This window comes from Brassica napus, chromosome A7, assembly GCF_020379485.1.
Source record: "Brassica napus cultivar Da-Ae chromosome A7, Da-Ae, whole genome shotgun sequence".
Classification (NCBI taxonomy): domain Eukaryota; kingdom Viridiplantae; phylum Streptophyta; class Magnoliopsida; order Brassicales; family Brassicaceae; genus Brassica; species Brassica napus.
This window is the reverse complement of record NC_063440.1, coordinates 11,035,408-11,048,621: the sequence shown is the minus strand read 5'-3', so window position 1 is coordinate 11,048,621 and position 13,214 is coordinate 11,035,408. Positions and strand designations below refer to the sequence as shown.

The window sequence follows — 13,214 nt, the reverse complement described above, 5'->3', positions numbered from 1 at the left end:
TTCCAAACAAACTCTCTTGGCCAGATCGACCATGGAATCTGAGTTCATAGCTTTAGATAAAGCTGCAGAAGAAGCAGAGTGGCTTCGAAATTTTTTGGAAGATATTCCTATGTGGGATAAACCAGTGTCGGCATTACGTATACATTCTGATAGCCAAGCGGCAATAGGCCGGGCACTGAGCAATTTGTATAATGGTAAATCTCGTCATATAAGAAGACGTCATAAAACCATTAGACACTTGATCTCAACTGGTGTAATAACGATTGATTACATCAGAACAAATGAAAACCTTGCGGATCCATTTACTAAAGGTTTGTCACGAGATCAAGTAGAAAAATCATCAAGAGGAATGGGTTTAAAGCCTGTGAACTAAGATGAGGTTTGGCGGTAACTCTACCTAATTGACTGGAGATCCCAAGAAATAGGTTCAAGGAGACAACTAAGTCAAACTAAATCTACCCAAAGCACTGTCAGACTTCGGTCTATACCCAGTTCTTAGGATGATTAAACAGTGCTACATATAAGGAATATAGGATAAGCATTAGCTTTTAATGATTTGTGTCCATTGTTTTGAGATATGAATGGAGTAGTACATGATACTCGTCTAAACAAAACTAATGGCAAATCACCTTGTGAGTGTGAAATGGGGCCGTTTCTAGGAGAATGAAGGAAAGGCTATATTCTCCAAGTTCACTCATGATTACCAAGAATGTTCACGGCCAAAATGAACACAATAGAGAAATTAGTTTTGTGAGAGAATGAAGCTGTGTTATAGCTATTGTCTCGGTTTACACCAAAGTCCGGGGGGTTCAAGACATCATGGCCACCTCCTGTTCGAGTAAATCCGATAGCTATTAACAATGACTGGTTCAAGGCTGAAAAATTGCTACCAACTCATCATGCAGTGGATTTTTCGCTCATACTCTCAAAAGTCCTTTTCTTTCTTGAGTCATGTGTATAGAGTCATTTCTATTCATGTGGGGGATTGTTGGAACTCGTTTTTGACAAAGTGGTGTGGACCATTTTTCCGATGGGTTTTTCGACGGAGACGTCTGTCGGAAAGACCGGAATTTGGGCACGATGTAATCGTCACCGTGAACACTATGAAATAGTGTATTTGCTGGTCAAAATCGAAGTTGTTTTGAATGAGAAATTGATGTCTAAAGTGAATGATATGAAAAGCTTGTAAAGCTATTATTTGGTTAAATATAAAATTTAACAAATATTTCACTTTAGATAATTGGGTTTGAATTTAGATTTAATAAGTTGATTAGACTTTAATGTCAATTAATTTGTTTTAAATCTTATTCATAAAATATTTTTATATTTGGTTAAATATGAAATATAAACTCAATTAAAGTATATTGTTGGCTTTGATGTGGTCAATGCAACTTTATGACTTGATATACTAACGTTTTTTAAATCGTAGTGATGGGAATCAATTTCTTTTATTGCTATTATGATTGTACGTTAGTCGACTCATTCAATTACATAACGTGTTTCATTCTTATTAAGTTATAAAAGGAGCACTTGTGTTTACTTGTGTAAACACAGAGAAAACATACAATCCTCCATATTTCTTTTATCCTTTTCTTTGATTTTCTTTTGAGTCTGAGAGTATACACAAAACTAGTTTCGCCAGGCTTCTGATAGAGTGACGCAAATCAGAAGATTTTGTGCAGTTGTATCTTGGGACTCATTACGTTATCAAACCGTCGCACTACGGGACGTATTTTGAGTTAAGGAAAGAGATAATATCTCACCTCTGCAGTTGAATCATCTTTTTCTTAATCTTTGGTATACTTTTATAAATTTTATTCTTTACAATATTCAGTTCTCCGTAGTTTATATAATACGGTCCTATCACCTTATTCTATTTCATTTGACATGACATATAGCAACGAGATATACTGATACGAACATACAATGAAACATCTATGTATTGCAGATGCTATTCCACAAAAAATCGATATTTCTACACCATGAACTATGCACCGCAGAGACAAAAACCCCAATTCAAGCATAACTTATAATAAGAACACCAGAGAGGATCCCAAAATAAAATCAGATACGCAGAGAAGAAGTTTTAATAACTAGAATCGACGGAGAAACACCGAGAACTTACGGGACTGTCAAAGATCTGAGAAGAATCGAGTTGGTGAGGTTGGGGAGGTCGGTTGTGTTACTACCCGCTGCCAAAACCGTAACGCAAAACCCAACCGCCGAACCGGCAAACACGATTAAAAGGGAGGACGACCGAGATGAAAATTGGATTGCATGCAAAGGCGAGGCGTTGGAGCAGATCGGAGGCAGAGACCTTTCGACTTCAAAAAATTACCGAAGAAAGTGAGAAAGAGAAGATGTGAATAGGATGAAGACACGATTTACCTTTGTGCAATTGGAAATTATTTTTTAATTAATTTTTGTAGTATGTGCAGTCGGTTAATTAAAAGGGTAGTACTGTATTATTATGTATATATGACGCCGTGTATCTGTCCGTTAGGTAAAATAGCTACTCTGTCAATTACCGTTTTTTTCGTTGCCATATCCTCCATTTTTCCTTAATATTAATCAGGTGAATTTGTTTCTGAATTTTTTTTACAACGAGTACAATAAAAATTATTGAAATGTCTCAGTTGAACAATTTTTTTTTATAAAAAATATCCTCTTGTAAATTTTTGTTATATTCTTTTATAATAAAAGGACATGTTATTAAATATTTACTTGACTCTTTGTAAAAAGAAGACAATTGATGTAGAGAAGTATTGAGGAAGATTTATCAAATTCGACTAAAATAAAAATTGAAGAACCAACAAAGAAACTGCAGGGAAGCATCAAACAATGTTAAAACTAGGGTTTGGCAAATAAACTGAACCCGATCCGATACAAATAAATTTGAACTGATCCAAACCTGACATAATTACTGAATGGATCTTGTTTTATGTTATTTTGGGTTATGGATATTATCCGGACCGAACCCGAACCTAAATGGATATCCGACAAAACCCGAAACATTCAAAATTCCAATGATCTCAATTCCTATATGTATTCAAAATACACTAAGATATTATTGAACATCTAAAATAATGAATAATTACATGAAGGTCGATGGTTGAAGGTGGGGGTTGAAGCTTGAAAGTTTTAGAGTTTTTTTCATTGAATAATGTTTCTCATTTCATGAGAACTTGATTTCCATTTTATGCTTTCATTTATTTGGTTTTGTTTCTATCAATAACTATGTTTACATTTCATTTGATTTGAATGCTCATTTTTATGTTCTTTTCTTACTTTTGAATCGATTTTACTTATGTTTTGATTCTAAACAAACATGTACTTTAAAACTGAAGAATCGATTTTACTTATGTTTTGGTTACAAGTAGTTACAAAGCATGTAATTTTAGATCGAAAAACCCGAACCCGGAAGTGCATCGGGTTATATCGGTTTTTTGAAGAATTAATAACCCTGACTCGAACCCGATAGAACCTGAACCGGTCCCGAACTGAAATTTCATTAACCCGAATGAGGTTAATTTTGATAAACCCAAATAAAGAGACCTGATTGGATCCCTGAATGCTCATGCCTGGTGAAAACATTGGTGTGGTGAGAACAAGTAGAGTTTTGAGATTGATGAAGTTGAAATTTAAAAAGAATAGATACTTTGGAATTGCTAATCATAAATTCAAGCCCATATCCATTATCTACTGTACTTCATCAAAAAGTCCGGCCCATAACGTTAGAACGATAATTGTATCTTTAAGATATTTTCTCGAGGTTTAGTAAACAGAAAAGAAAAAGCAGCACAAAAATTTTCAAAGAGTTCCTCACCAAACAAAAGCGTGGCTTCAAATCTTATTGCTATCATTTCATAGAATCTCAAACGGCGAAAGCTTTCCCCTCTCATCTTCAACTCTTTAACGATTGGTAATGATTCGATCTCTTTCCCAATTTCGCTTTTATTTTATTTTTTTTCTTTCGAGAATCGCCTTCGTGTCTTTGTGATTTAAATCGAATCTGTGTTGGAATGTTTTGTGGTTGCTGTGATGTGTTTCAAAACTATATTGAAAGCTGGGATCAGATTTGTGTCGTATTATGTTGCAAAGCACGTGTAATTAATTAATCCTTTGACCAAAATCAACATGTACATATTTGTCGTTACCATTACTTTTTGTCAATTCTTGTTTAACCGATGGGTACTTTTGCAGAATATTAGTCAGAAAAATAAAGGACCAGATTCAAAGGTAGAAACTTTTTGCATAGTTGCTGCTGTTTCCTCCCAGAAGAAGGCTTACAATGGGTGAGGAACATCAGAGAAAGCGGTCTCGGCAACATTTTGAAGCAGAGGAGGCCAGACACTTACCATCGCTGGAATGTGAAACGTCAAAGTGGTATTTCAGCAGGGAAGAGATTGAGCGTTTCTCTCCATCTAGAAAAGATGGGATTGACCTGCCCAAGGAGTCTTTTTTACGCTCTTCCTATTGCTCGTTTCTTCAAAGACTTGGCATGCAGCTTCATGTGTAAGCTCTTTGTTTCTTGGGAGGTGCTAGTGTTGTTGTTTGCTTTTTATAGAATATGCTTTAACATTTGTTCCTTTCTTCTGATGTGATATATCTTGCGACTTTTGTTAGCTAAAAGAGGGTGTCTAATGCTTGACAATGCCTAGCCTATCTGTTGAATTTGGTCTGGAGGTCTTCTCGAACTATTAGTTCTCCATTTTTGTCTACATAGTCAAAATTTGGTGTGCATGCATCATAAATTGGCTTACTTCTCATCGGCAATGGGAGGCTTACTTGCATCTGTCATGACTTTGCTTTGGAGCTGTTCACCTGTTTAGACATGCCCTTCTCATTATATGTTTGTGTATTTGTAATTCTCTGCTGGGTTATCAAAACCCTCAGCTGTGTTCCCACCATTCCCAACTGATGTTCTTAGTTTTCTGAGCAAGTGCACGTCTCTCTCTCTCTCTCCTGCCCACTGTTTTTGAATCATCTATCATAGGTACTGGCGTTTTTTTTATCGGAAATTTTTCATTTTATAAATGCCGGTTTCTGGGTGTTCAAAATAAAAAATAAAAAAGATTGATACCGGTTTCTGTGAAAGCGATGTCTAGCCTTAGTTGCTGGAGATTTTATAATATTGAACTTGTTGGTGATATACTGATATGGTTTTTGGCTATTGATGGTTTCTGACAATCTCATTACTTCAGGTCCCAGGTTACAATAGGATGTGCGATGGTGATGTGCCACCGGTTTTACATGCGCCAATCTCTTGCAAAAAATGACTGGCAGGTAATAATACTTTTAATGGTTCATCAATTACATTCGCCAATCTGTAATGAAGGAATTAATAATAATGCTCATATTCAAATAGGTGGTTATAAAGCTTTCCGTTTCTCCTGTCCTGATTAATAAAACCATTATATGATCTATGCTAAGTAGTTACCTTATCTAGTCCTCACTTGGTGATTTGCAGACGATAGCAACTGCCAGTCTGTTCCTCGCTTGCAAAGCTGAAGATGAGCCGTGTCAACTGTCCAACGTTGTTGTTGCATCTTATGAAATAATCTTTGAGTGGGATCCTTCTGCCTCAATTAGAATTCATCAAACTGTAAGTCTTTATAATTTATTTATTCGAATTCTTACTGTATATTGTACTAGTGTTTTCTTTTCTCTTGTTTTGTGCATTGTGCTAATTTATTACTCTTTACTCTGTCTGTAGGAATGTTACCATGAATTTAAAGAAATTATTTTGGCCGGGGAGAGGCTTCTGCTGGACACAAGTGCTTTCCATCTCCTAGACGTTGAACTTCCCTACAAACCTCTGGCTGCAGCCTTGAATAGGTTGAACGCTTGGCCTGACCTTGCAACAGCTGCTTGGAATTTTGTGCATGATTGGTAAAGACTCTATGTTAATACTAGCTTCTGCGCTTTTGCCCCCACATGAGGTTGGAATAAACTTATAAATGCATTGTGTGTAGGCTTCGAACGACACTATGCTTGCAGTACAAACCCCATGTTATCGCAACTGCCACTGTGCACCTAGCTGCCACGTTTCAGAACGCGAAAGTAGGCAGCAGGAGAGATTGGTGGTTGGAGTTTGGAGTAACAACCAAGCTACTAAAAGGTTTGTCTTTCAAACATCTTTTAAATTTTATTTGTGTGTTAATGTTGCCAATTGTTCGATCAGTCCCATAGAGAGATGCATGTTAGGTTCTTTCTTACCATGTGCACATATTGAGTTTGGGAATTAGGTATAGTGGTCTGAATAAACAAACTGCGACATGATATTAGCGGTTGATTAAAATAACGGGGGTGTTTCTCATGAATGGTGGCAGAGGTGATCCAAGAGATGTACATGTTGATAGAAGTGAACAGAAGGAGGGCTTTGCCGCCTCCAAGAAGAGAAGTAGCTTGGGCAGTACCTACAGTCATAAAGCCGCCGGTCCATTTGGCTAGAGGCTACCCGTTTCACAGCTACCCTATGCAGTCCTATAGACAGCCTGGCATCTGGTGAGGGATACTTCAGCAGCCCAAAGATGCAATCTCCCTTGTAGTCTTGAGTTTGTGGATAAACAAAAGGAGATTCTGCGGAGTCTCATGAGAGAGGCAGTGTAAGGTTATATAGCAATCCGAGTGAGGTGTTTTTGGCTAAGTTAAGCCTCTCAGGTGTGAGCATCTCCACCAAAGTGATTCTCTTCTTTTTTGTTCTGTTACATAGAGATTATGTAGAATAATTGGTTATACAAATGTCCACTTCCTTACTATTATACTAGATTCTTGTATATCTGGAATCTATATGTTGGGTTTCTTCGTATTATATATTTTTAACTTCTTCTCATTGGTAAGTAGTTTGGTTTGATGAAGTGCATCATCACGGTCCTCTTCGAAGCAACAAAGTTGATCAAACTAGTCATGTTTTGATTGCACTCGGTAAAGTCATTTCCAATGATCAGTTCAGTGTGTTGAAAATAGCTTAAATCAAGTTGAACAAATCAACAAATAAATACAAGTAGCTTAATCACTAATACCAAGATGCACGATAGTTTTTCAGGTGTTTTACATATTCCTGAAACTAATATACTTGTTGAAAAAAAATTTCTATGGTCAATTTTATTTTAAATTAGCCTGTAAATAATAAAAGGGTAAATCTCCCTGCCTGAAAAATGATTTTATGATCAACAGAACACATAGGAAAAAATGACTAAAATAGATTTAATTAAAAAGGTAAAAGACATTTGTACCTCTAATATAACAATTATCCTATATCATCTTCTAAAAGCTAAATATTAAGTTTAAATTAATTAATCCTAGGATAAACATATTTCTAAATCTTACTAATTATTTTTGTGATAAAAACATTTTTAGAACTATCGTAGTATTTCTCGTAATACAATATAGGAAATTGAAAAATAGATCATAATAAGAATGTATTTGTCTCTTTACATCTTATAATAAATTAAAATCGGCATTATCTAAATATGATATCAATATGAAAAATTTATGTGAAACTTTTAATAATTAAATTTTAATTTTCACTTTAGCAACATATAAAACTAAATATCATTTGTTAAATAAAAGTTTTTTTTTCAAATAAAATAACAATATTGTTTACTTATGTTATTTATAATTGCAAAAATTTAAGAATTATTATGTAAACAAAAAAAACTGTGTTGTTATATGTAAAATAAAAATTTCTCCGTAGACATATATTTTAGTTATAATTCTAAAAATTTAAAGAACTAATGTGTAAACAAAAAAGTTTATCTCTATTATGACTAAAAACCGTACTGTTTGTTTCTCTATTAGCTTTTGTGCGGTGAAACCTTATAGAAATAGGTAAGAGAGTAAAAAAAAAAAGGGAGGTCAGGTGTAACATTTTAGCAAAAAAAAGAAGTAAAAATTCGAATCTTCTAGTTCCCTTTCCTTAACTATTTTAAAATTTGTTATGCTGTTAATTACAAAAATCATCGATCACCTCTCTCTTTCTAACAAAGCAAACCCTAGATCATCAATCCGACGGAGACGGCAGCTCTTCGTCGGCAATCTCTTCCACAGGCGGCGTCTAAGCACAGATCTCTCGGTGTCTTCCATCTCTGTAACATTCTGTAAGCATGCTTTCTCTTTCTTCGCTTAGGTCGTCTCTGTAGTTTTAAGTTTTAAGAGCTTTGTGCTTTTTAGCTCCTTTGGACGATCTTGCTTCTCGCTTGCTTCCGATTTTTCTCCTCATGTATCTGATTATCTGTTTTTTTTTATTGGTTCTCTGTGATTTGTTACTAATTTGTTATTTTTTGTAATCTTGATTATTGTAAAAACAGGGTTAGCGTTTTTTGCGATGGCGGAGCATTTAGCTTCAATCTTTGGTACTGAAAAGGACAGAGTGAACTGTCCCTTCTACTTCAAGATTGGCGCTTGCCGTCACGGTGACCGTTGCTCTCGTCTCCACAACCGTCCCACCATCTCCCCTACCCTCCTCCTCTCCAACATGTACCAGAGACCCGACATGATCACCCCAGGCGTCGATGCAAATGGCCAGCCCCTCGACCCGCGCAAGATCCAAGAGCACTTTGAGGATTTCTTCGAGGATCTCTTTGAGGAGCTCGGCAAGTTTGCGACAACCTTGCTGATCACATGATTGGCAACGTCTATGTTCAGTTTAAGGAAGAGGACCAGGCTGCAGCCGCTTTGCAGGCTCTGCAAGGTAGGTTTTATTCGGGGCGTCCCATCATTGCGGATTTCTCTCCTGTCACGGATTTTCGGGAAGCCACGTGTAGGCAGTATGAAGAGAACAACTGTAACCGTGGTGGGTATTGTAACTTCATGCACGTGAAGCTTGTTTCGAGGGAGCTGAGGAGGAAACTCTTTGGGAGGTCTAGGCGCAGGGGAAGTGGAAGTAGAAGCAGGAGTAGGAGTAGGAGTATAAGCCCTAGGCATAAGAGAGAGTTTGACCGGCGTGATCCTCCTCGCAGGGAGTTCAGTCACCGGGAGAGAGATAGCGAGTTTTACAGGCATGGAAGTGGGAAAAGGAGCAGTGAGAGGTCGGAGAAGGGAGACAGGGACGGTTCAAGGAGGAGACATGGAAGCCCTCCTCCTAGACGAGGAGGGAGCCCTGGTGGTGGGAGAGAAGGAAGCGAGGAGAGGAGGGCAAGGATTGAGCAATGGAACAGAGAACGGGAGGAGAAGGAAGAGGGAGGAGGAGCATAAGAAAAACATAACTGCTGCAATGTGGTGGATTCTGCTGTCAGCTTCTCTGCGTTTGTTCATGTATTCTGAAGTCAGTAAAATCTAGTGATGGATTTTTCATGTGGTTGTTCTAATTTGGGAACTTGGAATGAGAGTTGAATAACTCCTTTAGATTATAAAAAAATGTTGTTGGGGTTACTTTCTTGTAGTTGTGATTAGGAAAAACTTTGTTGTCTCGGGTCCCCTTGTTACCGATCTTCACCAGTGTCCTTTAGAACTTTGAACTATCTTTTAAAAACTTAAAAGAGTCGAGCTTCCTTTCAAACATTTTCGTGGAGTATATGCGATGATATGTTCGTTGAATACACACAGAAGGTTCTTCTATCATCCTATGTTTAATAATTTTTTCATGCTAAATTTATGGAGTAGATCCCTCATTTTGTAGATAGGAAACAAGGCCGCCGATCCATATTTTTGGGCCTAAAGAAATAGAACTGCTAGACCAATTTACAGACTCAACTGTTTCTCAAAGCGCTATAGAATTAGAACATGAAGATGCTCCAAATAATCTAAGAACATGAAGATGCTCCAAATAAGAAGACACAATCCCCCATATATTAATAGAAAATATTTAAAAATTTGTAACTTTAAGTTTGTATTAATTAAAACACAATCTTAGGTGTAATTAGGATGTCAAATTGACTTACGTGACATTATAATAATCAATTAAAAAATTTGTAATGTCAAAATCTAATTGCTAAGAAAACTTATATTAATCCAAACATAAATGTATATGATATGATAAAATTAATACTCGGCGATCTCATTAAATTAATACTCTGCAATCTCATTAAATGAAACCTTTTTAAATAGCTCAAGATTGATTTATATTGCGATCCAACATAATAACTTTTTTTTTAAAGTTGTAAGATATACTCTTAATCCGTATTACTAACAACAATTTAAATCAAAGTTTAATATATATTATGGCCTAGGTATTGAATGCTTTTGCTATAAATCGGAAAGTAATGATTTTTTAAGTGTTGATTTTTTTTATTAATAGAAAAGAAACGCTTTGATAAAAAAATAGCAAAGAGACGCAGCTATTCAAAATTGTTTTATTAATAATAAAAAAAGAAGAATATTGTTTGGTTCTCAGGCATTCCTCGCCTACAGAAATTTATATAAAGAGTAATACATAAATTAAGTTGTTTTGTTATTACCAAACGAACTTATATATCAAATATTTTTCCTTGCAACACAATTCTTTAGAACTTAAATTATGAAATTTATATTGAAGATTAAGAAAAAGCTTTGGCACATGCCTAATTTTTTTTGTAGTCTAGGAAAATATTAATAATGATCTTTCGTAGTAGTTAATGATAAATATCACGTTAACCTAACTTTTATCATATACAAAATATCGGTTGCAAACAAATAATATTATCATCTTTCTATATTTGAGCCTTAAGTATAATAATAGTCGGGCTGCAAAATTTTATGTTGTCTTAATGTGGGTCCATAACCAAACTATACTTCAAATTATAAGCTTAATCCAATTTGTAATTGTCTTTTTAATCTTTTAATTTTCCATCTTATATTGTCAAAAAGAAAGTAAAAGTCTGATATTCTGAAAATTAGTGTAACTTCAAAGTCGAAAAAATATAAATTTTATTTACTGATAAGTTAGTAAAAAAATATCTAAATGTATCGGCCCAACATATAGATGATTGTATAAACAATAAAAAATTATATACATATAAAACAATTTGATTAAATATAAATCTTAAATTTCTCAATACAATATGTTTAATTAGAAAACAACTACTTATTTCAGATTATTTATAATTGAGGTATCTTAAATGTTCTTTTTAATTTCAATTGAGGCGAAGGAAGATCAATCGTAAACTAACGGTATTATTATCGGTAGAAGACAATAAAAATCATAAAATTTGAACCAAATTTTTGTGATACACAATTTTAGAATCAAGCTCTTTGGTAAGTTTAAATTAATTGTTTTTATACCAGACTGTCACCGAATTTTTAAGCTTGGTACAAAATTTTGAAGAAATTTTATATGGTAAGTTTAATTTAATATAATAATATACTTTGTCACCAAGTTTTTAATTTCGACCATTGAAAACAACTTTCCAAATATGTTTGTGCTAGTTATTGAAAATTTACATAAATATTGGATCAATGTATCACGCTAAAATACAGTTTCTAGATAATTAATGCTAATTATGTTAACTTTCCAAATAATCCGAAAACCCACTTATGCCTATTATACAGTTGAGATTTTCCTTAGAAATACCATCAATTTTTTTTCACAACTCTTAATTTATGATTACACGAGTATCAATGATATCACATTTTAATTGTTTGATTTGAGCTTCTACACTTTTTCTATGTGTTCCAAATATTTATATTTAGTTAATTATTCTATATTGAAAAAAACATAAATAGCAAATATATTTTGACCACAAGAACACATGTATTAAAAAATCATCAGATTTTACAATATGAAAACACTAGGTGATTTTTCCGTGCTCATGCACGGATATAATATTTCAAGAGTAAATATATCATAATAAATGATTGCTGTTTACTTTTAATTTTAGATTAATTTACAATTTGTATGCATCATTTATATTAATAATATTATATTACTTTAATTATACATATGATTTTATATATGTTATACCTAATCGGTTTTGTTACTATTATAGTCGATTTAGTTATCATTTGGATAAATTAGATTGCATCGCTGAATTCAACTGTAATATTTTTTATTTTAAATATATTAATTTTTTTTATTAATTTCTTATTTGCCTTTAGGTGATTGTTGTTTTAGATATTTAAATATATTTTATTAAGATTATGTATAACTTAAGAAATATTGTGCTTAGAATGAAATAAAAATAAACTAAAGTTTTTGATTCTAAATTACATAAATTAATATAACGATAATATCCTGAAGTCTTATACATATATATAAATTTTACAAAAGAACTAAATTGTAACAATTGTTTAATATTTTATTTTCATTTTTAATGTATTTTGAGTTGTCCTATGATTTATTTTATAAAATAAATTACTATTTTTATAAAATTATATATTCTTATCGTAGTTAAATCTATGATTTTAGATATAAGTTAGATTAGTCGAGTCATTCATGTTGTGAGTATATTGAATTACACATATTCTTCCAAATTAAAAATAAAGTATAATTCTTTTTTATTATAATTAAGTCAAATCAAATAAATTTTATTTATCGTTTAAATGTGCATGTATTTTCATAATATTTATCAAATTATATGTTGATGTTTTTTAAAATATTAGTAAATATAGCGATGATCAATTGGAAAGTTACATGCATAAGTAGCTGATACATTTTTGGAAGCTCATGGAGACATATCAATATTTACAATAAATAAAATGTTTTATAAATTCTAAATAACTTTATGCCTTTAATTTTTTTAATGGAAACTGAAATTTATTTTAAAAAATCTTAAAAATAAAAATTTGCTTTGGTGTTTTGATTATGGTTATATTAAGTTCCACAAATATAAAAAAACAAATTTAATATTAAGAAAACAAATAACTTTAATAATGATAAAATATAATATATCTACCTTATTAAATTATTTTGTAACTATTTGATCACACGATGTGTATTTTAAAAAAAAAAATTTTTTTTTTAATATCTCTTAAAACTAAACAGTAAAGAAAACTGTGATTGTATTTGAAAATAATATTATATAAGTACAATATAATTTATCGATATTTTTTTTTGGCTGCAACTGAAAGATATTGTAGTCAACTAAATATATGAAAAATAAATAAAAAATTTCAATAATACAAATTATTAACTATTTTTAGTTAATCAAACATATATTAGTTTATGTTTCTTAATTATTTTTATGTAATCATCTAAAAAAATAGATAGATATATAAAAATATTTATATTACTTTGATTTTTTGTATTGTTTAAAATTATGTTTTAAAAGAAATAATATTTCTTTTTCAAATATCAA

The 13,214-nt window shown here is 32.7% G+C and overlaps 1 protein-coding gene and 1 pseudogene across 3 annotated transcripts; both read left to right on the top strand.

Annotated features, from left to right (window-relative positions):
• Positions 1 to 3,776: 3,776 nt before the first annotated feature.
• On the top strand, positions 3,777 to 6,835 carry LOC106358030 (cyclin-T1-3). 3 transcript variants are annotated; one of them, XM_022688747.2, is made up of 7 exons: positions 3,777 to 3,922; positions 4,204 to 4,515; positions 5,205 to 5,286; positions 5,471 to 5,605; positions 5,717 to 5,892; positions 5,976 to 6,121; positions 6,333 to 6,835. In XM_022688747.2, exons 2-7 carry the CDS (start codon positions 4,292 to 4,294, stop codon positions 6,509 to 6,511), a joined length of 942 nt encoding a protein of 313 aa, XP_022544468.2. In that variant the 5' UTR covers positions 3,777 to 3,922; positions 4,204 to 4,291; the 3' UTR covers positions 6,512 to 6,835. The 3 variants fall into 3 exon arrangements, with proteins under 3 accessions (XP_022544468.2, XP_048592626.1, XP_022544469.2); XM_022688748.2 differs by lacking the exon at positions 3,777 to 3,922 and adding an exon at positions 4,627 to 4,996 and having other exon boundaries at positions 4,282 to 4,515; XM_048736669.1 differs by lacking the exon at positions 3,777 to 3,922 and having other exon boundaries at positions 4,273 to 4,996.
• A 1,088-nt stretch (positions 6,836 to 7,923) lies between these two features.
• LOC106358031 lies at positions 7,924 to 9,504 on the top strand (annotated as a pseudogene).
• Positions 9,505 to 13,214: the final 3,710 nt, after the last annotated feature.

Coding starts and splice junctions, on each gene's coding strand:
- LOC106358030 (XM_022688747.2), top strand. CDS start 4,292: ATGGGTGAGGAACATCAGAGAAAGCGGTCTCGGCAACATTTTGAAGCA. Junction 5,606..5,716: donor CAATTAGAATTCATCAAACT/GTAAGTCTTTAT, acceptor CTCTGTCTGTAG/GAATGTTACCATGAATTTAA. Junction 6,122..6,332: donor AACAACCAAGCTACTAAAAG/GTTTGTCTTTCA, acceptor GAATGGTGGCAG/AGGTGATCCAAGAGATGTAC.